The sequence below is a fragment of the Bubalus kerabau genome, chromosome 3 (genome assembly GCF_029407905.1).
Source record: "Bubalus kerabau isolate K-KA32 ecotype Philippines breed swamp buffalo chromosome 3, PCC_UOA_SB_1v2, whole genome shotgun sequence".
Lineage (NCBI taxonomy): Eukaryota > Metazoa > Chordata > Mammalia > Artiodactyla > Bovidae > Bubalus > Bubalus kerabau.
Window position 1 is genome coordinate 85,148,154 of NC_073626.1, and position 25,740 is coordinate 85,173,893.

Below are 25,740 nucleotides of genomic sequence, written 5' to 3' on the forward strand. Positions count from 1 at the left end.
TAACCCACTGTAATTACTTCAGATTTTCCCACCTGCTACACCAAGCTAACTTCCTTCTGTTTCCTTAACTCTGGAAAACTGTGTCCATAGTCTACTTCCCCTGTCCAGCTGGACAGTGGTATCTTATTACTGTTTCAAAAGTGAGATCTTTGGGTTTCCGCTTTGACACAGTTTTTTTGAATCTAGCTTATCCACTTTTTAAATTGGAGTTGTTCTTCATCCTCCTTAAGTCTAATTGATGACTTCTCTTCCGATTGCTGCATGTTTTTTTCATATTTGACTTGAATTCTTCATTGGTCATTTCTACTACATTTGTACTTACAAGGACCCTAGATTTTCTGCACCCTTTTGACCTTCTAGCCTGTTTGCCTTCCAGGTTCCTAAACTGGAGTAATTTTCCACCAGTCAGCTTTTTGTTTCTGGGCTGCTAACTATTGTTGAATTGCTTCAGTTTTCTTATCTATAAAAATGTTTTATAACTGAATTGTTTTGGGGATTAAATGAAATACTATCAGTGCCTGGCACATAGTGGCCTCCTCCATTTTCTATTGAGGACTGTTTTCCTTAACCTTGGGCTGTCTCCATTCATTCTCCACCCTCAGGGTAATCTGACTAAAACACCCCTCTGTTCGTGGCACTCCCTATGATAAAAGACTGCGGGAATGGCAATTCAGCACCAAAGTGAGGAAGTCCAAGCTACCAAGCCTGGACATGAGGTGCCTTGCCTAACTTCTTCTCTGAAGTTAGGCAGGCTTTCCTTCACTACTCCCCTCTGAATAGCTTCAGCTTTAGCCACACGACTCTTTTTTTCTACAGATACTCTGCTTTTTCCACTCTCACATTTTTTTTTGAAAGCCTTTCCATCTTGAGTACCATACCAGCCACATTTATCCAGTTAATATAGTTCAAGTGACACTTTTTATATAAAGGCTCCCTGATCTCCCAAGAAAGAACTGTTTACCTCTAACTTCCAAACTCTTCTGACACTGGATACCATTGATAGTTATCATACATTATCTCAGGCTGTAATTTGTATGTGTGTCTTATCTTCTTAAACAAACCAAAACATCCATGCAAGCCTCATGACTTTTCTTCGTAGTCTTTATCATAGTTTCTTTTTTCTTTCTTTCTTTTTTTTCACAGTTTCTTGCAGTATAGTAGACATTTAGTAAATTCAGATGTTGTCTCCTTAAATCTTACGTGCTGATGGAGTAGCAACTTAAATGATGTGTCTTGAATAGGCATTTGGATGGGCCTCAGTAGCTTTCCCAGAATCTCTTAAATATTTTCTCAGATAGACAGCAAGGCAAGAATGCCCCAAATTCTGATTGCTTTTTAAATTTTGTTTGGGGCTGAAAAACTTTTCTGAGAGTAGAATTTGTTTTATATCAGTATTTTTATGGGGGAGTTTGATTTTAGAATTTGTTCCTAATAGTTTTATCACTCAGGAATGACTCGTTGAAAACACTATGACTAATTTTTTTTATATTAATTCTTTATGATTAAAAGTGATTGTGGAATTCTGAATATTTCAGGAGTATGATTCTGGATATCTAGGAGTGATTCCAAATATTTTAGAGGGCAGATCAGGCTATCTTGAGTGTGATTTGGGATATTTTGAAGGTTGCAGCAATTGCTGGCTCATTGTTTAAAAAAAAAAACACAATGTTTAACAATAACAAGAAAAACAAAAATGTAATTCTAGAAAAAAATTCTATTTTTGAAAAATGTTAGCTACCTAATATACAGAGCCATGGTATAGATAAATTAAATTTCTTCCTGGCTTTGTTACCATAAGTGGAATAAGACAATTTTCAACAAAATGATACAGGGATTTAATGGAAGAGTATACTATGGAAGAGTATTTTAATTCAGTTAAGTAGTTTAATTAAGGGCATAAAGTTTTCTTAGCAATTAATAAATCAAAGCTCCTATGTCACTATGAAGGAGCTCTCTAATATCTTTAATATTTTGAGGCCATTTTTCTTAATTTGTCTAAGTATTCTTTGTATTGTATATTTCAATGGTGTTGCTTATATATATTTCCTTTGAAGACTAATGTCAATATGAGCCTGAAATAAATATTTAGAAACTTATGCTTCATTTAACTTTTCAGGAAAATTGTGCTTCTCAAAATGTATGCTTGGGGAGGTTCTTCAGAAAGTTCCCCTCTGTTCTCATACAGCGCATGCAGAGGTATGCTCAAAGGCCCATTTTTGAGGATGTAACAGACAACATTATCTTAGAATACACTTGTTTGTACATTGATTTTTCACCGAAGAGCTTATTCATATTAGGGAACACAATAAAGTTGGAGATGGTAATAGACTTATGCTCAAGGGCAGACTAAAAACTTGTTATCCTGAATCAGGTTAGGAGCTATCTGTGCAGGCTTACCAGTCTTTTGGCATCAGAGCTTAGTGATACTGCCTCTTTAGTGACCAAAAGTCACCCAGTATCTGTCATCCTGCCTTTGTGATCCTTGGCTTACATCGAAGATAGCTGAGTGGCAGCATGAAAACTTTGGGCATTTCTGTTTGTCCTGTTATTACAGATGATTGGATTGAAGGAAGGAAGTACAGGTGTATGTGTGTATATATATATATGCATGCATACACACGTATATATATCTCTGTCTGTGTGTGTGTGCAGGTCAAGTAAACAGTCTTTTTCACCAGGCAAAGCAGCTCTGGGCCTTGCTAAAAGTGAGCATTAAAGAATATTGTTGTTAGAGGCAAGCTGTGTAGGGGCTAAGCTCCTCAGAAAATGCCACGCTATACGATAGCACATGTGGTGGTATCTACTATTGCTTGGGAAAAGTTAATTTTTAATGAAAATGAGCTTATAGGTTAAACTCGGATGGAAATATGCAGGTATGTTTGTACGTCTTTATAGTCAGGTGTCATTCTCATTGAATAAATATTTTTCCCTTTTTCTCTGGGGACATTTTAAAAGCAATTTTAATTTGGAAATTTAATAAAAGACTGATATTAACTCTCTTTGTTGGCCTACAGGGAGAGCACTCTATGTCTTAGCCTATTCTCTCTCCTATAATTTGTGTTGTTTTATGTCCTGAATACCATAAATAGGGATTTGTTTTGATATGAGCAAATCTTAGAATATCAGGGATGAAAACACAAATAAAGAAAGCATGGAACTTGAAGTTAGAAGTCTCAGGCTCTACAGTTTATTCCATAACTTGCTATGTGACCTCAAGCAAGTCACCTCATATGTCTGACCCTTGTGAGCAGAGTTTTGACTGGTACCCGCTGGGTCAGAGAACTAACTCAGGAGTGTTTTACGTGAACTGCAGTGCCACCTACTGGAAGAAAGTAGACTATAAAAAATAACATTTCACTGGATTAATGTGGGTCAGTTTTGCTTACCTCCCACATCTAAACCAGTAATAAAGCAAGTGGTATGGATCTCAGAAGAACTTCAGAATTTCAGAATCATTCTTATATTTACTTAAAAATGTCAAATGACAGATGTGTAGTAAATACATTATATGATAGGGTGATAGATTTCAAAAACACACTGCTGAAAATCTGTTGCATGGCACAACCACATTGAGCTCCATTTGTTGTTCATGGCTTCTGGTCCCATCACTTCATGGCAGATAGATGGGGAAACAATGGAAGCAGTAAGAGACTATTTTTTGGGCTCCAAAATCACTGCAAATGGTGACTGCAGCCATGAAATTAAAAGACGCTTGCTCCTTGGAAGAAAAGTTATGACCAACCTAGACAGCATATTAAAAAGCAGTGACATAACCAACAAAGGTCTGTCTAGTCAAAGCTATGGTTTTTCCAGTGGTCATGTATGGATGTGAGAATTGGACTATAAAGAAACCTGAGCGCCAAAGAGTTGATGCTTTTGAACTGTGGTGTTGGAGAAGACTCTTGAGAGTCCCTTGGACTGCAAGGAGATCTAACCAGTCCATCCTAAAGGAAATCAGTCCTGAATATTCATTGGGAGGACTGATTCTGAAGCTGAAACCCTAATACTTAGGCCATCTGATGCGAAGAACTGACTGATTGGTAAAGACCCTGATGCTGGGAAAGATTGAAGGCAGGAGGAGTAGGGGACGACAGGGGATGAGATGGTTGGATGGCATCACCAACTCGATGAACTTGAGTTTGAATAGGCTCTGGGAGTTGGTGAGGGACAGGGAAGCCTGGCGTGCAGCATTGACTCGTGTCCATTGAGTCAGTGATGCCATCCACAATTGTCTCATCCTCTATCACCCCCTTTTCCTCTTGCCCTTGATCTTTCCCAGCATCAGGGTCATTTACATTGAGCTCCATAAGAGAGCTCTAAATTTTGATTTAGATACTTATTCAACTACAGCTGCTAAATAAAAGTTGTAGTTTTAACTGTTAAATTGTTTAAGTGTAACAGCCCTCACGACTGAGGCAACTTAGCAGCAGCAGCAGCAGGATTTGGAAATTCACCTAGGTAGTTGTTGGAGCTGATCTGAAAGCTCTTTGGTGAATCCTGACTTTCATTTTACATACCTAAGTGGATCTTTAAAATCTCAAAGCAGAAGTCTTCTTTTATCTAGCAGGTAATAAAACTAGGACAAGATTACCCTTCATATGTACCATGAATGCAGGAAGGGTCATTGGAGGATTCCAGGGAGTTATTTAGCGATGCCATCAATCTTTGAAGTAAAACCGCAGTAGATAGCGGTTGCAAGCCATCTGCTCTGAGTCTTGCATGTGATCCTGAGGCTAAAGTGTAGCTGGATTAGGAGTCAGGACGTTTCCACTCTGACTGCAGCCAATTCTATTTATGCTGTTTGTAATCTGTTTATGTCACTTTTCTAACCACAGTTTCTTCATTCGTAAAGTGGAAGTAGCTTTTGCGGTGGTTGTGAACTCAAAGGAGATACTAGATATGAAATTAATACAAAGAATTGTTATTTCAAAATGGAGTGGGAAATCTCATAAGGATTTCTTCTGGTTCAAAGAAGAGTGTTTTTTTTAAGTTTTTTTTTTTTTTAATTCCCTCTCAAGAAAGTCATTTTTTTTACAAGATTAAAAAAAAAATCTATAAATAATAGTGCAAAGCAGACTTTGTTCAATAATAAGCCAAAATTCAAAGTAATATGGTGATATAGAGGAGGAAAAGACAGTTTCTTGTTTGAATGAGGAAGTGGTGATCAAATTCAGCCAATCCTATTCAACATTCAGTTATTTGGCTTGGGTTTCAGGTGGACTGCTGGCACGTGCTCCCACCTTAGCAAATAGGAAAACAAGTGTCCTTACTATGGTGATCACGTGCTTAGACCTTTCAGCCAACGGCTGTTAGGTACATCAGCTTAGGATAATTACCATCAAACTAAAATTGTTGTTTTTGGTAGAAGTAACTAGGCATTCGGGTGGATAATTCTAAACTATCCTCAAGAGAGGATTTTGTTTTCTAGGGGAGCACTTTGTGACTAGTTAATCCTCAAAGCAGTCCCACTGTGTGCAGGGCCTGCTTAAAGTTAGTATCCTGCTTTTATTGTGTTACAGCTCCTTTAAGGTAGAACCAGATGGTCAGTAATTCCCACCCTCAGAATTGGCTAGGTCAGGGTCATCTATTCTGCACTTTTAGGGCCAAATGCTGAGCCTTTAATTAAATACTTCAAGCAGTCAAACTGATCTGAGGCTGATTTTGGAGGAAGTCTTCAGTTCAGTTCAGTTAATGCTTACACCCCACTTCTATGTTAAGTGTACTGTCTTTAGATGCAACAAGGCTACTAGTCAAGTTTGTTAATTAAAAAACAAAAATCAAAACCGCTTTCTTACCTCTGTGTTTTTTTTTTTTAAGCATGTGAGTCTCCTTTTGACAGTTTCACCTTTTCATGCATCGGACACTGAATAGCCATCTCAAATGCATATTGTCTGCTGTATGTTTGAGCTCATAGATATTTAAGCAGAATTACCTAAGAGATAAGTAATCATTGGCTCCTATAAATTCCTCATTCAGTGACGCTGACCTGTGTTGTATTATGTCCTGGAAAGAAAGTCTGCTAAGAGGTGGACCTACTAGAGAGGAGTTCACATCTAGGTATAGTTAGTTCAGTTGCTCAGTCATGTCCGACTCTTTGCAACCTCATGAACCACAGCACACCAGGCCTCCCTGTCCATCACCAACTCCTGGAGTTCACTCAAATTCATGTCCATCGAGTCAGTGATGCCATCCACCTATCTCATCCTCTGTCGTCCCCTTCTGCTTCAGCCCCCAATCCCTCCCAGCATCAGGGTCTTTTCCAATGAGTCAACTCTTCACATCAGGTGGCCAAAGTATTGGAGTTTCAGCTTCAGCATCAGTCCTTCCAAAGAACACCCAGGACTGGTGTGTTCCAATGAACATCTTTAGGATGGACTGGTTGGATCTCCTTGTAGTCCAAGGGACTCTCAAGAGTCTTTTACAACACCACAGTTCAAAAGCATCAATTCCTTGGCACTCAGCTTTCTTCACAGTCCAACTCTCACATCCATACATGACCACAGGAAAAACCATAGCCTTGACTAGACGGATCTTTGTTGGCAAAGTAGTATCTCTGCTTTTGAATATGCTATCTAGATTGGTCATAACTTTCCTTCCAAGGAGTAAGCGTCTTTTAATTTCATGGCTGCAATCACCATCTGCAGTGATTTTGGAGCCCCAAAAATAAAGTCTGATACTGTTTCCACTGTATCCCCATCTATTTCCCATTAAGTGATGGGACCAATTGCCATGATCTTAGCTTTCTGAATGTTGAGCTTTAAGCCAACTTTTCCACTCTCCCCTTTCACTTTCATCAAAAGGGTTTTTAGTTCCTCTTCACTTTCTGCCATAAGGGTGGTGTCATCTGCATATGTGAGGCTATTGATATTTCTCCTGGCAATCTTGATTCCAGTTTATGCTTCTTCCAGCCCAGCGTTTCTCATGATGTACTCTGCATAGAAGTTAAATAAGCAGGGTGACAATATACAGCCTTGACGTACTCCTTTTGCTATTTGGAACCAGTCTGTTGTTCCATGTCCAGTTCTAACTGTTGCTTCCTGACCTGCATACATATTTCTCAAGAGGCAGATCAGGTGGTCTGGTATTCCCATCTCTTTCAGAATTTTCCACAGTTTATTGTGATCCACACAGTCAAAGACTTTGACATAGTCAATAAAGCAGAAATAGATGTTTTTCTGGAACTCTCTTGCTTTTTCCATGATCCAGCGGATGTTGGCAATTTGATCTCTGGTTCCTCTGCCTTTTCTAAATCCAGCTTGAACATCTGGAAGTTCACGGTTCACGTATTGCTGAAGCTTGGCCCAGAGAATTTTGAGCATTACTTTACCAGCGTGTGAGATGAGTGCAATTATGCAGTAGTTTGAGCATTCTTTGGCATTGCCTTTCTTTGAAGTTGAAATGAAAACTGACCTTTTCCAGTCCTGTGGCCACTGCCGAGTTTTCCAAATTTGCTGGCATACTGAGTGCAGCACTTTCACAGTATCATCTTTCAGGATTTGAAATAGCTCAACTGGAATTTCATCACCTCTACTAGCTTTGTTTGTAGTGATGCTTTCTAAGGCCCACTTGACTTCACATTCCAGTATGTCTGGCTCTAACTGAGTGATCACATCATTATGATCAGATCAGATCAGATCACTCAGTCGTGTCTGACTCTTTGTGACCCCATGAATCGCAGCACACCAGGCCTCCCTGTCCATCACAAACTCCTGGGGTTCACTCAGACACACGGCCATCGAGTCAGTGATGCCATCCAGCCATCTCATCCTCTGTCGTCCCCTTTTCCTCTTGCCCCCAATCCCTCCCAGCATCAGAGTCTTTTCCAATGAGTCAACTCTTCGCATGAGGTGGCCAAAGTACTGGAGTTTCAGCTTTAGCATCATTCCTTCCAAAGAACACCCAGGGCTGATCTCCTTCAGAATGGACTGGTTGGATCTCCTTGCAGTCCAAGGGACTCTCAAGAGTCTTCTCCAACACCACAGTTCAAAAGCATCAATTCTTCAGCACTCAGCCTTCTTCACAGTCCAACTCCTCACATCCATACATGACCACAGGAAAAAACATAGCCTTGACTAGGCGGACCTTTGTTGGCAAAGTAATGTCTCTGCTTTTGAATATGCTATCTAGATTGGTCATAACTTTCCTTCCAAGGAGTAAGCGTCTTTTAATTTCATGGCTGCAATCATCATCTGCAGTGATTTTGGAGCCCAGAAAAATAAAGTCTGACACTGTTTCCACTGTATCCCCATCTATTTCCCATGAAGTGATGGGACCAGATGCCATGATCTTCGTTTTCTGAATGTTGAGCTATAAGCCAACTTTTTCACTCTCCACTTTCACTTTCATCAAGAGGCTTTTGAGTTCCTCTTCACTTTCTGCCATAAGGGTGGTGTCATCTGCATATCTGAGGTTATTGATATTTCTCCCAGCAATCTTGATTCCGCTTGTGTTTCTTCCAGCCCAGCGTTTCTCATGATGTACTCTGCATAGAAGTTAAATAAGCAGGATGACAATATACAGCCTTGACGTACTCCTTTTGCTATTTGGAACCAGTCTGTTGTTCCATGTCCAGTTCTAACTGTTGCTTCCTGACCTGCATACATATTTCTCAAGAGGCAGATCGGGTGGTCTGGTATTCCCATCTCTTTCAGAATTTTCCACAGTTTATTGTGATCCACACAGTCAAAGACTTTGACATAGTCAATGAAGCAGAAATAGATGTTTTTCTGGAACTCTCTTGCTTTTTCCATGATCCAGCAGATGTTGGCAATTTGATCTCTGGTTCCTCTGCCTTTTCTAAAACCAGCTTAAACATCAGGAAGTTCACGGTTCGCATATTGCTGAAGCCTGGCTTGGAGAATTTTGAGCATTACTTTACCAGCGTGTGAGATGAGTGCAATTATGCAGTAGTTTGAGCATTCTTTGGCATTGCCTTTCTTTGGGATTGCAATGAAAACTGACCTTTTCCAGTCTTGTGGCCACTGCTGAATTTGCAGGCAGTATCAAATCCCTGTGTATTTTTGTCTGTTACAGACTTACTGATCTTTTGATTTTATTATCTGCCCACAAATATCTTCTAGAGAGAATTGGCCTCTGGAATTAAGTAAAAGTTGAAGCTGTAATTATAGAATGAGAGAATAAGGTCATAAAGAAGATCTGTAACTTTTAGTTGCTTTTCCAAGAGTTGTTTATTAGAAAATATTTAGGCAGTGAATTCAAAGGTTCTAGTTACCATGCAACTTTTTTTGCTGTGAAATCTGGTATAGTGTGCAAATTATTAGGTGACCACTTTGACTAAAGGAATAAAATTTGCATATCACAGATAAAAATACAATAATTCATTAAGGCATATCAGAAGAGTTAGAGTGTCAAATTGTTCTTTAAAAAGTTTTTAAAGTATCCTTTTCCCTAATAGATAAAAAATGGTAGCATAAAAATAAGAGATTAATAAAAAAAAAACAAAACTTTATACTAATCACTGTTTTTGTTTTGTTAATGTTCAGTGTTTCTGGCAGAGATTCTCGACGGACTGTACATTTAACAAGTAAAAGATGTGAAGTGTAAAGTTTAGAGTTTTTAACATGTATTAACTGGCACATTTATATATATAGAGAGAAAGGAAAATATAATCTGAACATAATACCATTTATTCATAGACTACAGTGGACATGTCTCCATTGAGTTGGCACTGAAAATTCTCTCCTCTTCCAGCTTATATGTAGAAGGATTTATAATTTATTGTAATTTATAATTATTTTGTATAAACATTTTGTATTTATAATTATATTGTATTTATTTAGACATTACCTAATCCTTTTTAACTTTATTTACTATCAGGGAAATAAGTACCATTTTCCAATCTAGAATTGGTATTTAGCATCAAATTGCTATCATAGAGTACTGTTACCAAAAAATAAACTTCAACAATACTATTATGCTAGTCTTTCTCTGGATAAAATTGAGTGTGTACTATCCAAAGCCAAAATCTGGGCAATTATAGAAAATTTATGTATGAACATACTAGGTAGCTCAAGAGAAGGAGATAAAACTCCTAAATATTACTGTACAAGCCTTTAATAAAGACATAGGAAACATATTTGGGGGACTGAAACATATTACAGAGAACTTTCTTATTTTTTTACTGAGGGACTTATTTTTTATTTATTCATTTTTCTTGGCATATATATAATGGGTACAACTAGTATGTGGGAGAGAGAAAAGTAAGTGCACCATTATGAAAAATGCCTCTTTATCCCATAACAAGTGGAATGGCCTAAGAATGGGCAACAACCGCAGAAGCTGAGGGTGAGGTAGGGAGCTGAACCCAGGGGATGGTTTGAAAATCTGTATAAAGTATTTGACCTCAGGACCACGGAATGTCAGACAACTAATTCTTCCCCAGCAGGATACTTCCTCTCTGGAAACGTTGAACCAGAGAGGCTACAGACCTGGGAATTCCACCTAGGAGACTTGAGGGTAGGTGCTTATGGGAACAGATGTACTAAATTAAAAATAGCATACTGAACAGTGAGGTTTTTTAGTCTCATTTCCCTGTCAAGTTTCTAAAAGACTGATAGCTGTTCATAATCTAGGCAAGAAATTGGAGAATTATTTTTTATTGATATTTATACTTACCTTTGGGGTGGGGGGAAGCTGGTCACCTGATTACCCTCAAGTGAAGCCCATCAACCTGTAAACCTCAGTTCACAAAAATAAGACTTTTAGACAGTATTTTATTGCCTCAGTCTTGAGTATGAGCTAACAGCTTAGGACCTCCAGACATTTGCAGAAAGCACATAACATAAAAGATTTTTTTGGTATGCTTTCCTCAAATGCTGACAATTAAGAAAGAGTTTGAGACCACACAATTCTGTTTATTTCTCTTGGTATATGTATAATGGGTACAACTTGTTTGTTGGAGAGAGAAGGGAGATGAAGTGAATGAAAAAAGCCTGTGTTAGCAGTTGGAATCTGTAGAAAGGGAAGCAAAAAATTAAATGTCTCTGAATCTCATGTCGAATTAGCAATTCCGTATAGAAATAGGTTCTGTATTACTATTAGTGTTCAACACTTAATCACTGTTTGAAATTTTATCATACATTTACTTGGTTATTTTTTCACTGTCTAGCACAAGAGTTCCTAAACTTTTTCTGTCAAGAGCCAGTTAGTAAAAAAGTATTAGGTTTGGGGGGCCCTACAGTCTCAGTCACATCTACTCAAATCTGTCATTATAACACAAAAATAGCCCTAGATATTATATAAACAAATAAGCTTCGCTGTGTGCCAATAAGCTTTTATTTACAAAAACAAGACTGTGGACCCACTTTGACCTGCAGACTGTAGCTTGCTGACATTTAGTCTAGTCCATCGGGCAGTGTTTTGGGTATATGAGAGAAGGTATGCCATAAAGTTGTACCCTGTCGCCAATGCCTAGGGATATTAAATGCTGTTTGAATGAATTGAAGAAGTCTGTATGACACTTTTCGTTAGGATTTTGTGGCCTTCCTCATGTAGATTCTATGCTTTCTAAAGACCAAAAGTGACAATACTGTATTCTTATCAGAACCAATTTGTAAGCTAAAGATTGGTCATATTCCAAATGACATTGTAAAGGAGCATCTGCTAAGTTAAGTGACTGCTTTTGGGTAAAGAAGATCTTTTTCTTCTCCTGAAATCTATGATATGAAGACAATTTGGCAGATAAAATATACAGAATTTTTATTTTTATTTATTTTTTTAAATTTTATTTTATTTTTAAACTTTACATAATTGTATTAGTTTTGCCAAATATCTTAAACCAACACAAAGATCCAAGTTTTCTTCAATACTACTTAGAATTTTTAAACTATTATAATTTTGTCTGCTTAAATATAATATCTTGTACAGTATTCTGTAGGCTTGTTTTATCTGCTGAAGATAAGAAAAAGGAAAGTTAGTCACACAGTTGTGTCCAACTCTTTGTGATCCCATGGACTGTAGCCCAGCAGGTCCTCTGTCCATGAAATTCTCCCGGCAAGAGTACTGGAGTAGGTTGCCATTCCCCAGAGGCCCCATAAAAAATGCTTGAAACAATAAATTGAACAGGTAATGAAACTGTTCCATGATCAGCACTATTCTTGTTTTACAGTAAACCTATGATGGACTTGTTGATTTTCCTCTGTGCACAATATCACTTAAATCCATCAAGTCACACAATTGATCTGCTCTCAGCTGAAAAGAACCCCATTAAATTTAAGCCAAACACACCAATAGGAATGTTGGAGGTGGAGCAAGTAATTTTAAAGCCAAAAATTCTGGATAAGAAGAAACCTACACCTTTAATACCAGAGGTAAGATTTTCATAGTAGATTTTGACATAATACTAAGTTAATTTTTAAAATCATTCTTTGCAGCTCAGTGTAAATGAAATAAAATTTGCCTTTCCTGGTCTAATTTGGTGTAAGTATGGCTATCGTGTTTTCCTGGACCTTTTTTGCTTAGGATTCACTTGGTTGTTTATCCTTGGATTAACTAGGATTTGGGGAATACTTTAGATTTTAGATGTGCTAAAGTGATCTTTTTGACAGTATCAGAATCTGACAGTTATGAAAGATCTATATTTTGAGCTACTCTTTTAAGAAGTATTTTACATTTTTTTTAAAAGGCTTTAGAATTCTTTAATACAAATTCCTCTAAGAATTTAAAATAATTTTTTTTTACTTCTCTGTACGTGGCAAGTGGTGGTTGTAACTTTTTAACTTATAAATTATTGTTAATTTGAGCTGCATGATGGCTCAGTTTTCTGTAATGTATGAATTTTAAGCAAAAATGTTTTACCATAGTGATAATATCATTCATCAGTTCTCCTTTATAAAATTGTTCTGTTTCTGTAAGCAAACAGGGGGTAGAAGTAATGGGTTTCTAGAAATACTCTTTCATTAGGAACAACATAAACCACTTTTAACCTTAAAAAATATATAAAGGTTTATTTTTAAAATTAGTTCATTTACACATGACTTGAGTACATACATTCTCATATTTTCTTCATATTCTTATGAGAAGTTTTTTTTTTTTTTTTTTTTTTTTAACAAAAACGGTAACTTTTTTGGACAATACTAAAAATCCTTTGCTTTCTACAACATTTGATTGAATATTAAATATTAGGATATTGGGCTATTTTCCATAAAGATATGTATACTATTTATCTAGATGGAAATTGTATTATTTATGCTGTAGCATTTGACTACATGTGGTATTTTAGGAATATATGTTAAACTTTAAAGATCTGCAATCTGTAAGTTTCATTTAACGTGGTCATGTTTCTAAATTCCATTTACATACAAAATTTAATTCAATTGCATTAAAATATGGAGGTGCTTAAAATCTTCTTGGTAACTTTGAGTTAGCAGTATTAAATATCTAAATGAGGACTATTATACTATTCTTTACTAATATATTAAAATTAACCAAAGTAGTAATAATAGTAGTGACAACAATAGTTACTTACAATTGCTAATGTTTATGTGTTGATAATTTACAATATGCCAGTGTGTTAAGCTCTTCATATGGATTAACTCACTTATCTCAAATACAAGCTCAAAAATGTTAGTGTCTTAATTAAAATATCCCTTTTTTTCCCATTGAGACAACTGACAAACCATTAGAAAGATAAATATTTCTCAACTAAAAAAAATAGAATAAAACATTTATAATTCCATCATGTATGCTAATTTTAAAGTAAATATTTTAAGGAATAAAGCAAAAATACCCGTAGGACTAGATAAGAGGCTTTTATGTTTTGTTTTGGATTTAAGTCTACTTAATACTGTATAAGAGTTATGAATTTAATCTAGATTACTTAATAAGCAACCTTTTTCAAAGAATCTGGTTTGGATTTAGGAAGTAACATTAATCAAAATGAAAATTTTACCACAAAGTAGAAAATACTGTATATTGTATTTGTTGCAACACATAATTTTCCATAGATTATCTCATTGTTCTAGACATCACTGTAGAAAGATGGGCAGTAAACTATGGTAATTTCATATTATGCAATGTGAGGGTGCTAGAGATATAGGAATAGAACCTGGGGCTTAGGTTAAAGTCTGAAGTATGAGACAGAGATTTATGACATTCTAGTGCTACAAATCCAGTCTTCTTGCCTGGAGAATCCCAGGGACGGGGAGCCTGGTGGGCTGCCGTCTATGGGGTCACACACAGTTGGACACGACTGAAGTGACTTAGCAGCAGCCCCGGTACTACAAAGACTATTCTAGAAAATGCCTCCAATCTTCTCCAGATCTCAGGATGGAAACTCAGGCCACTTCCACCAGAAACACCATAAGTTAAAAATAAGGTCACAGGACTTGTATATCATCATGTTATTCACTTTAATTCTTAATGTTACCTATATTATTGAACTTGGCTATAGAAGGATTCTTACACAATAAAATGAAGGTTCTTATTATCTTGAAAAAAAAAAACAAAAACCCAGTAAATTATGGTGTAACTCTGGCTTTAATCTGTGTTTCAGAAAACTGTGAGAGTAGTGATCAATTTTAAGAAAACGCAGAAGACAATAGTGAGAGTTAGCCCACATGCACCACTTCAAGAACTTATCGCCATTATATGCAGCAAATGTGAGTTTGATCCATTACACACACAGCTATTGAAGGACTATCAGTCTCAGGAGCCCCTTGACTTGACAAAATCTCTTAATGAGCTGGGACTGAGGGAATTATATGCCATCGATGTCAGCAAAGGTAAGTAAGACTTTTCATGTTGTTCATTTGACAGGATGTGCATATGTGTGCCTGTTTTGTGTTTATGTATAAGTATTCTCAAATTCATAAAGAATCCTGTAGTAAAGTCAGTACATGTCATTGGAAATAAAAAGAGAAAACTAAATGTAATAAAATTTAACTTGAGTTCAGTTATTACAATTGGAATAAAAATTTGTCTTTCTTAGCTGTCATTTACATTTTACACTTTTCTGTCTACCTTTGAATATTTAGGGCATCCCTGATAGCTCAGCTGGTAAAGAATCCGCCTGCAATGCAGGAGACCCTCGTTTGATTCCTGGGTCAGGAAGATCCCCTGGAGAAGGGATAGGCCACCCCACTCCCTTATTCATGGGCTTCCCTGGTGGTTCAGACGGTAAAAAAAATCCAGCTGTACTGCGGGAGACTCACCATGGTTTTGTCTGAGTCTTAATTTTCTTTCAAATTTGGGAATATATTGACAAATATTTTTCTAAGTTCAGCACCCAAAATCAATTAGCTTATAAAATGAGTCAGTCTAGTTAACAAAAGTCTTCAAAATAGGAATAACTTGGAGTATAAATCTATAGATATAATGTATTAAAACTTGGAGATTTTAGATAATGTTGGTTTCTATGATATCTAATAGATAAATGCAAGTTTCTTTATTCAACACAAATCTGTTTTATTAGGAGTAATAAAAGCTTTGTGAAGAATGATTACTTACACCATCTCTGTGTAGAGAACTTCAACTTGAGATTGTGGCTTTAAATAACTCATAGACAAATGTTTCAACTCAGTGATGTTTTATACTTGAACAGACATTAGCTTTACAGTCAATTTACCCTCTTTTACTCCCTCCTTCTGTAGCCACTTCTGTTACTGCCTTCAACAAGTCATCTTTACAAGGTAAGATATATGAATCTGTAGAATGATTATAATATGAAATCTCTATTTCTATTGGGTAAATTATAAAAACTGCTAATGGAACTTTTCTGGTGGCTTAGATGGTAAAGAATCTGGAGGACCTGGGTTCGATCCCTGTATTGGGAAGATCTCCTGGAGAAGGGAATGGCTATCCATGCCAGTACTCTTGCCTGGAGAAGGGAATGGCTATCCATGCCAGTACTCTTGCCTGGATAATTCCACGGACAGAGTAGCCTAGCGGACTATAGTCCACGGGATTGCAAAGAGTTGGACATGACTGAGTGACTAACTAACCAAGCTGATAATATTACCTATCTTCTTAACACTATTAATATGTACATTTTGTAAGAGATTTTAATTTAGAAAATCTTTGGGTTTTATTTCTGAAAAATAGTTTATAAGCTTCCACCTTGATTTCTGAATTTAATACAATAATTACATTTCAATAACTATTTGAAAATTAACATCACATTAAGAATGAGAAAAACATATCCTTCACTCTCAGACAAGAAAAAGTGATTTTGCTAGGGCCTTTATTGGGTACATACACTGAAAGCTTGGTGGTTCCAAGAAGGGTCCCAAATTATTTCTTTTGAAATAGTTATTCAGACTATTAAGGGTATATTCATTATAGGAAATGTTTGCAAATTTAAATTGCTTGTGAATATGTTGTAATAATATGGAAAGTGCTTATGCTAAAATCAGCTGTTAAAGCTCTTTAATGTTTAGTATATTTTAAAAAAACTTTTACATGAAATTTCTGAAAATGAATATATAAAGAAGTTGAAAATTCTTATGATTGTAAAGTGTATGCTGCTAAGTCATTTCAGTCGTGTCCGACTCTGTGTGACCCCATAGATGGCAGCCCACCAGGCTCCCCCGTCCCTGGGATTCTCCAGGCAAGAACACGGGAGTGGGTTGCCATTTCCTTCTCCAATGCATGAAAGTGGAAAGTGAAAGTGAAGTCGCTCAATCGTGTCCAACTCTTTGCGACCCCACGGACTGCAGCCTACCAGGCTCCTCCATCCATAGGATTTTCCAGGCAAGAGTACTGGAGTGGGGTGCCATTGCCTTCTCCATGTAAAGTGTATACTGGCTAATAATCAGAAGATAGGCATGTTAATCCTGATATTGCCTTAGCTACTAAGCTCATCTGGCAAGCTGATCAGGCAAATGACTTTATTTGTCTGGATCTCACCTCCCACTTTTATGATAATCAAGAGAAAAAAATGTTCTCTTGATTCTTTCCAGCAACAGCATTCTGTTACTTGTACATGGCTTTCACTCCTAACTTTGCCACTCTCTACATAACCTAACCCAAAGCACATTCCATAATCTTGTTGGCCTCGTTTTGAAGCTGTTGAATGCACTGATTTCTAATATCCCCTCCAGCCGAAAAAGTATGTGGTTTATGCAGAGTATTAAATATTGTGAATATAATCTTAAGAGATTGTAACAGGAAAATGTAAAAAGCTCCTTCTACAGTGTCAGAATCTACAAGGTCAATCCAAATGTTGTAAATGCTCCTGCCTCCTTATTTTGTCTGATAAGATCAGAAGGCTTAGAACTTTGTGTGCAATTATTTACAGCCTCTCTTTGAGAAACAGGAAACTACAGTATTTAAGTTGCTTTTCTAAATAAGCTCAAGTCCTTGTTTGTCCTGCTGTTTAACTCTGACTTGTAGTGATCCCTGAAATTGAGCTTTAAGTGAAGACTTAGGAATTAGCCACTGTTGAGGATGCCTGGAAATTACTTTGCCAAAAATAACTACATGAGTACTCTGGTTACCGCCATGTGAACTTGCTATTCACTGTTCCAATGACATTTAATTGTATATCTACATTCAACTAGTGGAGGAGTCTACCTTAAAATGAAATAGTAGCATTTCTTAAAAAAAGAAGTCAGAGGTATTGCACATCATCTTTAAATGGGTACTGGATTCAATTCTAGTGTTTATGTCTATTTGTTTTGGTGCAAGTTATTCAAACTCTCTAGTCATCGTCACCCAGGCCTTTCAATTCTTTACAGTCCCCAACTTATAACAAGGGCTCAGAATAGCTCAGGTAGCTTGTGACACCTACCTCCCAGGATTGTTCTAAAGAATGAATTAGGCATGTGAAAAAATTTGTGACCATAAAATGCTGTCCACATTCCTATTATTGTTAGTTGCTAGCATTGTCAGTAAATTCATTGTACAGAATACATAGTGCTTATTTAATATTTGAAGCATCAGATTTATTAAGTTTTAATTTGTGAAATATAGTTCTCCTTTAATGTCTTATTGAGGCATATTGCATTAATATATTTATTGGTGTTAACTATCTTTGCTTTCCTGGAATAACTCCTACTTTGTAATAAACTATTTAATTTTTGAAACTTTTTCTTTAAATAAAAAGACTAGAAAAGACTATGTATTTAAGACTATCATTGAGCTCTAAGTTCTGCTAAGGATATATCCCACACATTTCAACGTATAGTACTTTGTCTCCAATGTCACAGAGATTATATTGTGATTTGCCATAAAACTCGTGTGTGTTTCACAGGAGAGATGTTTTTAAAATGTATAAATGCCCACTGCTGTCTCTCTTTTTAAAATCTGCAACTTATTTGTTGAAGAAACCAGGTCATTTGTCTTACGGTGTTTTCCACATTTAGAATTTGGCTGATTGCATCCTGTGGTGCCACTTAACATGTTCCTTTATCCTCTATTTCCTGTAAATTGATTGTTAAATCTAGAGACTTGATCAGATTTGGGGGAGGTATTTTTGGTAAGAATATTTCATGGGTTGTTATTGTGTATTTCCATTAACAGACATGTAATAACAAGCTACCTTGTTAGCCATCAATAATCATTGCCGGTATCTTTTTAAATTGAAGTATAGTTGACATATCACTCTACAGCAAAGTGATTCAGTTATACACATATATAATTCTTTTTAACATTCTTTTCCACTATGGTTTATCACAAGACGGTGAAGATAGTTCTCTGTGCTATCCAGTAGAACCTTGTCGCTTAGCTATCCTAGTTTGCACCCCAGCTGCCACTCCATTCCTTCCCCACCCCTGCCTTCTCCTTGGCAACTGTACGTCTGTCCTCTGTGTCTCTTGGTCTGTTTCATAGATAGATTCATTTGTGTCATATTTTAGATTCCATGTATAAATGATAGCATATGGTATTTGTATTTCTCTTTCTGTCTTAGTATGAAAATCTCTAGGTCCATCCATGTTCCTGCCAATGGCATTGTTTCATTGTTTTGTGGGGATGAGTAGTATTCCACTGCATGTGTATACCACGTCTTCTTTATCTACTCATCTGTCGTTGGACATGTAGGTTATTTCCATGTCTTATGTATTGTTGGCAGTGCTATTGTGAACATCACTGCACATGGCTTAGTTAATTGAGTTATAAAACATTATAATCTGTAACAAATATTCCTATAATTGGTAGTTGAGATATTTCTAAAAAAAGCCACTGTTCCTATGTCAGCTATTTCTCTCTCTCAATAGAATTCATTCAGAAAACGCAGGATAAAATGTGATTCCCTTACTTTTTAAAATAATGGCCAGTGAGAATCGTTACTTTTTAAGTATTGTTATGAATTTATGGAATTAAACATGTGTGCTGTTTCACTTTATTGAGTTATTCTTACGATGTCCAAATTGTTCTGACTGCGGCCCGGAGACACTGTGTCAGATTGGTTCCTGAGATGGTTCCTTTTAATGGGAAATGGGATTTAGAAACAATCTGGGCCAGGGTGACTTGGGGGTACTGGATTTGTTGATTGTAGGCCCTTTCAGTTGACATTAGAAAATACTGTTTAGAAAATGAAATGTTACCTATGCAACCTCGAGGTTTGACATTTGCCATTCTGATTAAAATATGGTTTAATTTCGGCACTATTGACATTTGGGGCTGGATAATTCTTTGTTGTTCACTTTAGAGTATTATTGTTGTCTTGTGCTTTAGAGTATTATTTAGCAGCATCACTAGCCTGTATCCAGTAGATCCCAACAGCACATTCTCTTCACCCTAACTCAGTCGTGACAACCAAAATTGTCCCTACTGTTACTGCTGCTAAGTTGCTTCAGTCGTGTCCGACTCTGTGCGACCCCAGAGACGACAGTCCACTAGGCTCCTCCGTCCCTGGGGTTCTCCAGGGAAGAAAAATCGTCCCTAGACATTGTTAAATGTCTTCGGATGAATGTGTGTGTGTGTGTTTGTATGTGCAAAACCACCCTCAGTTGAGAACCCCTGGATTACAGAAATAAAAATTTTAAAACATTTAACAGAGTGCTAAGTAATTTGATGGACAGGGAGGCCTGGCGTGCTGCGATTCATGGGGTTGCAAAAAGTCAGACACGAATGAGCGACTGAACTGAACTGAAGTAATTATAATGAATCATGCTTTGGAGAATTAAATACTTTATGATAGTTTAGCTGAGACAAAAAAGTATAATTCAAAATCAACAAAGATACAAACTGTATGATAACAACATCCTTTTTACAACATCCTTTTAAAAGTAAAAAGTGTCCTTTTTACTTCTAAAATGTTGGTAGTTGTGTATAAAACACACTCTGAGTCACTACGAAATGGGTTTATGTCCTATAGCTCTGTCATTTCCTGACCTTTGCCCCAAGTATGTATCTTAGTTTCTCTAAGCTTCAGTTTTCCCTACTGTGGAACAGGAACAATAATACTAAATGTGCTTGCTGCTTTGAGAGTCAGTTAAAATATGAGGTGCCTAGCAGAGTGCCTGGTTCATAGTAGACCACAGCTAGTAGCTTTTATCATTAAATAGTTATCAAGGAAAAGTAATCAAGAGAAACCTCAGAGATGAACATATAACCCTGTGAACAAAAGTAAGGTGCTTTTTTTCTGTTTTAGAGTCCTGCCAAATATCACAAAACCTAGACCTTATGAAGGATAAAGAAAGTAAAGGGTTTTTCAGCTTATTTCAACGCAGTAAGAAAAAGCGGGAGCAAGTACGTATTTTCTTATGTAGTATTTTATAAGACTCTTCTAATCTGTTTTTAATTGTGTGTGCTTTTTACCATGGAATTACCTGTAGATTTTGCCTTTTCATTCTGTGTTAGACTGTCAGCGCCCCTGCGACTCCTCTAGTAAGCAAGCACCGGCCAACTTTTACAAAGAGCAATACCATTTCCAAACAGTATATTTCAAACACCCTGCCGTCAGATGCCCCCAAGAAGAGGCGTGCTCCACTGCCTCCAATGCCAGGGTCTCAGAGTTCCCCCCAGGACCCCGCGCACATCCAGGAGAGGCCAGCTTCTTGTATGGTGAAATCCCTGAGTGTGGATGAAACAGAGGAGGTATGTACATTTGTTTGGTTTGTATTTTTAAGATGGAGAAGGGGACCATCCATTTTTCCTCTTTACTAACTTGTCCTTTTCCACATAGGCTGCTAATAGTAACATTTACTCATATGTAATTAGATGAATAACTAGTTACTAACAGCATTGGTACCATGAAGAGAGTCCCTATGTACAGTTCTGAAATGCAGTAAAGAATAAAATATGTCTATTTTAAGTAGCTTTTATATACAAGCAAATACATCATCTGTAAACCTTAAAGTCCTGGTTCATTAAGGCCCAGCTGGAAGTTCTTGTTTGATGCATGTATTAGGAAAGGAAATATTTATTTTTGAACACAGCTTTTTTTCTTTTTGTTAACAGCAACACAATCTATGTTACTTTCATGGATTTCTAACTACATATAGTCAGGTCTTGACCTGACTCTCAGATTCTCAGGGGGGTCTGCCTGATACATATATACTCTATTATAAAAAGTCTTTATATATAAAATACTACAGTTACTATCATATACTTAGATGTTCAAGGCACTGTTCTAGGTGTACCTTTTTCCCAAACATTCTCACTATTACTTCTGTTTAATCCCAAATTTTCCTGGAACATGCTATTTTGTAGAAATCCACTTGCAAACAACTTTTCATGTCTGTAATGTCTGTACATTCTTTGCTTTATTCAGGTGAGTTATATTTGAAGTTTTAAGTAACTGTGATTGAACATGAGACCATATATTTTGTTGCTTGGAGTTGACAATTGTTTTAAGTAACTTTGAGAGCAAATTTATTTTGAGGTGTTTGAGAAACTCAGTTTTCTTGTGTCTAGTTGAAGGATTTTGTTTTCGCCTTAGAAAGTTAGTAAATTCAATGCTCAAGAAATTAACCCTTCTCAACTAATAAACTTTTTTGTATTTTCTTAATCTTAGAGATATTTTAACTATAGTTTTAAATTGTAATTTATAAACTGTCATATGTGTCTTTAGAAAGTAGCAACTGGATTAGATAGAAATGAACTTAAAAAAATGCTGAAACTCAGTAATTACTTGGAAAGTCATTTAATAAGCTGTCTTATTATTTCTATAAGGCTCTCTCGTCAAATGGCTGTGGTATAAAATCTCATCTTACGCATCAGGAGGATAGTTATATTTTTTAAAATTATAGAATCATTTACTACAGAGTTTTCCAGGGCAAATGCTTGGTGGTTGGGTTCAGTCTTTAAAAATGTGTGGGGGTGTATTAGTCAGGCAAGAGGAGCCCTGTGGAAAGATGCAAGGAATGTAAGGACTGTTGGTGAGTCTGAGCATGCGCAAGAAACTGAGATTAAAGCTGAGTGAGAGAAGCAGGGACCCCACGTCAGGGTCAAAGACTTCATTTTGTGACCATAACTAGTTTGTACTTCTTCACAGCAAGTCATTTAAAAGGTAGCACTTTCAGGATCATTTTATATTTTTAATTACCATAAAACTGTACTGTAAGAGTATAAATTATTACACTCTTGAGTGGTTACCAAAGTCTGTCTTTTCCTTTCTACAGAAATACATCTTAGCCCCTGCTCACAAACCTTTCCAGATGACTTCATCCAATCTATTACAGTAAACCTCCTTTGTGTTTGGAGCCTGAAGAGGTCTGCATTGTCTTTCTAAAAGTCAGCTTCTTAAAATTCTAGGCTGTACTACCAGTGACCTCACCAAAAACCATTTCTTTTGATTCTCACCCTCTGTTCTGTGACCAGTTGATGCCCCCATGTTCAAGGCTATTTTTTTTTTTTTTTTTTTTTTAGTTGCCTTTGGAAATTTAGACATTTTTATATAATTTTCTAATTATTTTTTCCTTTGATCTGGACATCTGGTTAGTTCTTTGATGTATTGTTTAGCAGGATCTGGAATTATTTATTTTTCCCTAGAGAAGCTGAAAAATCATTTTAAAATATTTATTCATTACAAAAATTTCTTAACAGTGAAGCTGTGGTTCTCTGTGTGAGTATGTGTATGAGTGTGTGGACATGCACACATGCATGTTCATAAGTTCATGCCTTCCAAGGCATCTTACCACATATTTCCTTAACTTCTTCGCCATATTCAGTGGGATAGATCTCCCTTTGGTCTTATTTTTTCTCTCTTCCATGGCCCTAATTCTCTTCTTATAGCTCAGCTCTCTTCTTTTTTTTTTTTTTTTTTTTGCCACAAGTTCTTCACCCATTTTCTAAATTTGGAGGTACCTGAATCCATGATCTTAGTCTGTGTCTACTCTTTCAGAGAAAACATCTATTCTTTGTTGAGTTTTCAGCTGTAGTGTTTGGAATAATGTCCCCCTCAAAAGAAGTCCAAGCTGAAAATCTAGAGATGAGAAAGTCCTGGACTTAAGTTGGGCCCAATCCAGTGACTGGTGTTGTTACAACAGCAAGAGGGGAATGTTGTTTAGTTTTTCAGTCATGTCCAACTCTTTGCGGCCCCCTGGACTGTAGCCTACCAGATACCTCTGTCCATAGGATTTTCCAGGCAAGAATACTGGAGTGGGATTCTGTTTCCTTCTCCAGGGGATTGTTCCAACCCAGAATGGAACCCACATCTCCAGCTTTGGCAGGCAGATTCTTTACCACTGAGCCACCAGGGAAGACTCAGGCACAAAGACACAAAGGAGAGGTCATGTGATGACAGATGGAGGTTGCAGTGGCGCTGCCACAAGCCAGAGAATACCAGGAGCCTAGAGGAGGCAAGGAAGGGCTCCTCCCCACTGACTTCTGAGGGATATGGTCCTGCTGACACGTTGATCTCAGACTGCTAGCTTCCAGAACTGCAGCAGAATAAATTTTTGTTGGTTGAAGCTGCCCAGTCATGGTCATTTGTTGCGGCAGTCTAGGAAACAAATACATCAGCTTTGTATTCCAGTCTCAATATCGTTCCACTTGAAGTTTGAACTCATGGTTGCTTATTGACTCCTCACTGCCTGGTTGGTGTTTAGTTGCTAAATCATGTCCAGCTCTTTGAGACCCCATGAATTGTAGCATACCAGGCTTCCCTGTCCTTCACTATCTCCTGAATTTACTCAAACTCATGTCTGTTGAGTCAATAATGCCATCCAACCATCTCATCTGTCACCCCTTTCTCCTTTTGCCCTCAATCTTTCCCAGCATCAGGGCCTTTTCCAAGGAGTCAGCTGTTTGTATCAGGTGGCCAAAGTATTGAGCTTCAACATCAGTCCTTCCAATGAATATTCAGGGTTGATTTCCTTTAGGATTGACTGGTTTGATCTTGCTGTCCATGGGACTCTCAAGAGTCTTCTCCAGCACTACAGTTCTAAAGCATCAATTCTTCAGCATTCAGCCTTCTTTATGGTCCAACTCTCACATCCATACATGACTACTGGAAAAACCATAGGTTTGACTATACAGACCTTTGTCAGCAAAGTGATGTCTCTGCTTTTGAATATGCTGTCTAGGTTTGCCATAGCTTTCCTTCCAAGCAGCAAGCTTCTGTTAATTTCATGACCGCAGTCACTGCAGTGATTTTGGAGCCCAAGAAAAGAAAATCTGTCACTGTTTCCAGTTTTCCCCATTTATTTGCCATGAAATGATGAGACAGGATGCTATGATCTTCACTTTTTTAGTGTTGAGATTTAAGCCAGCTTTTTCACTCTCCTCTGTCACCTTCATCAAGAGGCTCTTTAGTTCCTCTTCACTTTCTGCCATTAAAGTGGTATCATCTGCATATCTGAGACTATTGATATTTCTCCAGGCAGTATTGATTCCAGCTTGGGCCTCATCCAGCCCAGTATTTCACATGATGTATTCTGCATGTAAGTTAAATAAGCAGCATGACAATATACAGCCTTTATATACTCCTTTCCCAGCTTTGAACCAGTCTGTTGTTTCATGTCCAGTTCTAACTGCTGCTTCTTGTCCTTTATTCAGGTTTCTCAGGTGACAGGTAAGGTGATCTGATATTCCTGTCTCTTTAAGAATTTTCCAGTTTGTTGTCATCTGCACCATCAAAATGGCTTTAGTGCAGTCAATGAAGCAGATGTTTTTTGGAATTCCCTTGCTTTTTCTGTGATCCAGCAGATGTTGGCAATTTGATCTCTGGTTCCTAAATCGAGCTTGTACATCTGGAAGTTCTCAGTTCATGTACTGCTGAAGCCTAGCTTGAAGGATTTTGAGTGTACTCTTGCTAGCATGTGAAGTGAATGCAGTTGTGCAGTAATTTGAACATTCTTTGGGATTAGAATGAAAACTGACCTTTTCCAGTCCTGTGGCCACTAATGCATTTTCCAAATTTGCTGACATATTGCATGCAGCACTTTAGCAGCAGCATCTTTTAGGATTAAGAGCTCAACTGGAATTCCATCACCTCTACTAGCTTTGTTTGTAGTCATGCTCCCTAAGGCCCACTTGACTTCACACTCCAGGATTCTGACTCTAGGTGAGTGACCACACCGTTGTGGTTATCTGGGTCATTAAAACCTTTTTTGCACAGTTCTTTTGAGTATTCTTGCTACTCTTCTTAATCTCTTCTGCTTCCACTAGATCCTTGCTGTTTCTGTCCTTTATTGTGCCTAACTTTGTATGAAATGTTTCCTTGGTATCCCCAGTTTTCTTGAAGAGATCTCTAGTCTTTCCCATTCTATTGTTTTCCTCTATTCCTTTGCATTGTTTGCTTATGAAGGCATTCTTATCTCTTCTTGCTATTCTCTAGAACTCTGCATTCAGCTGGGTATCTCTTTTTCTTTCTCCTTTGCTTTTTATTTCTCTTCT

At 37.2% G+C, this 25,740-nt stretch overlaps 1 protein-coding gene across 1 annotated transcript in view; it reads left to right on the forward strand.

The window, feature by feature from the left end:
- COBLL1 (cordon-bleu WH2 repeat protein like 1) overlaps positions 1 to 25,740 on the forward strand; it is a 165,706-nt gene that overhangs the window by 99,474 nt on the left and 40,492 nt on the right. The window contains exons 4-8 of the mRNA XM_055572396.1: positions 12,128 to 12,329; positions 14,513 to 14,741; positions 15,609 to 15,647; positions 20,552 to 20,649; positions 20,761 to 20,997. Of these exons, the coding sequence (XP_055428371.1) occupies positions 12,128 to 12,329; positions 14,513 to 14,741; positions 15,609 to 15,647; positions 20,552 to 20,649; positions 20,761 to 20,997 (805 nt within the window). The remainder of the gene's footprint in view (positions 1 to 12,127; positions 12,330 to 14,512; positions 14,742 to 15,608; positions 15,648 to 20,551; positions 20,650 to 20,760; positions 20,998 to 25,740) is intronic.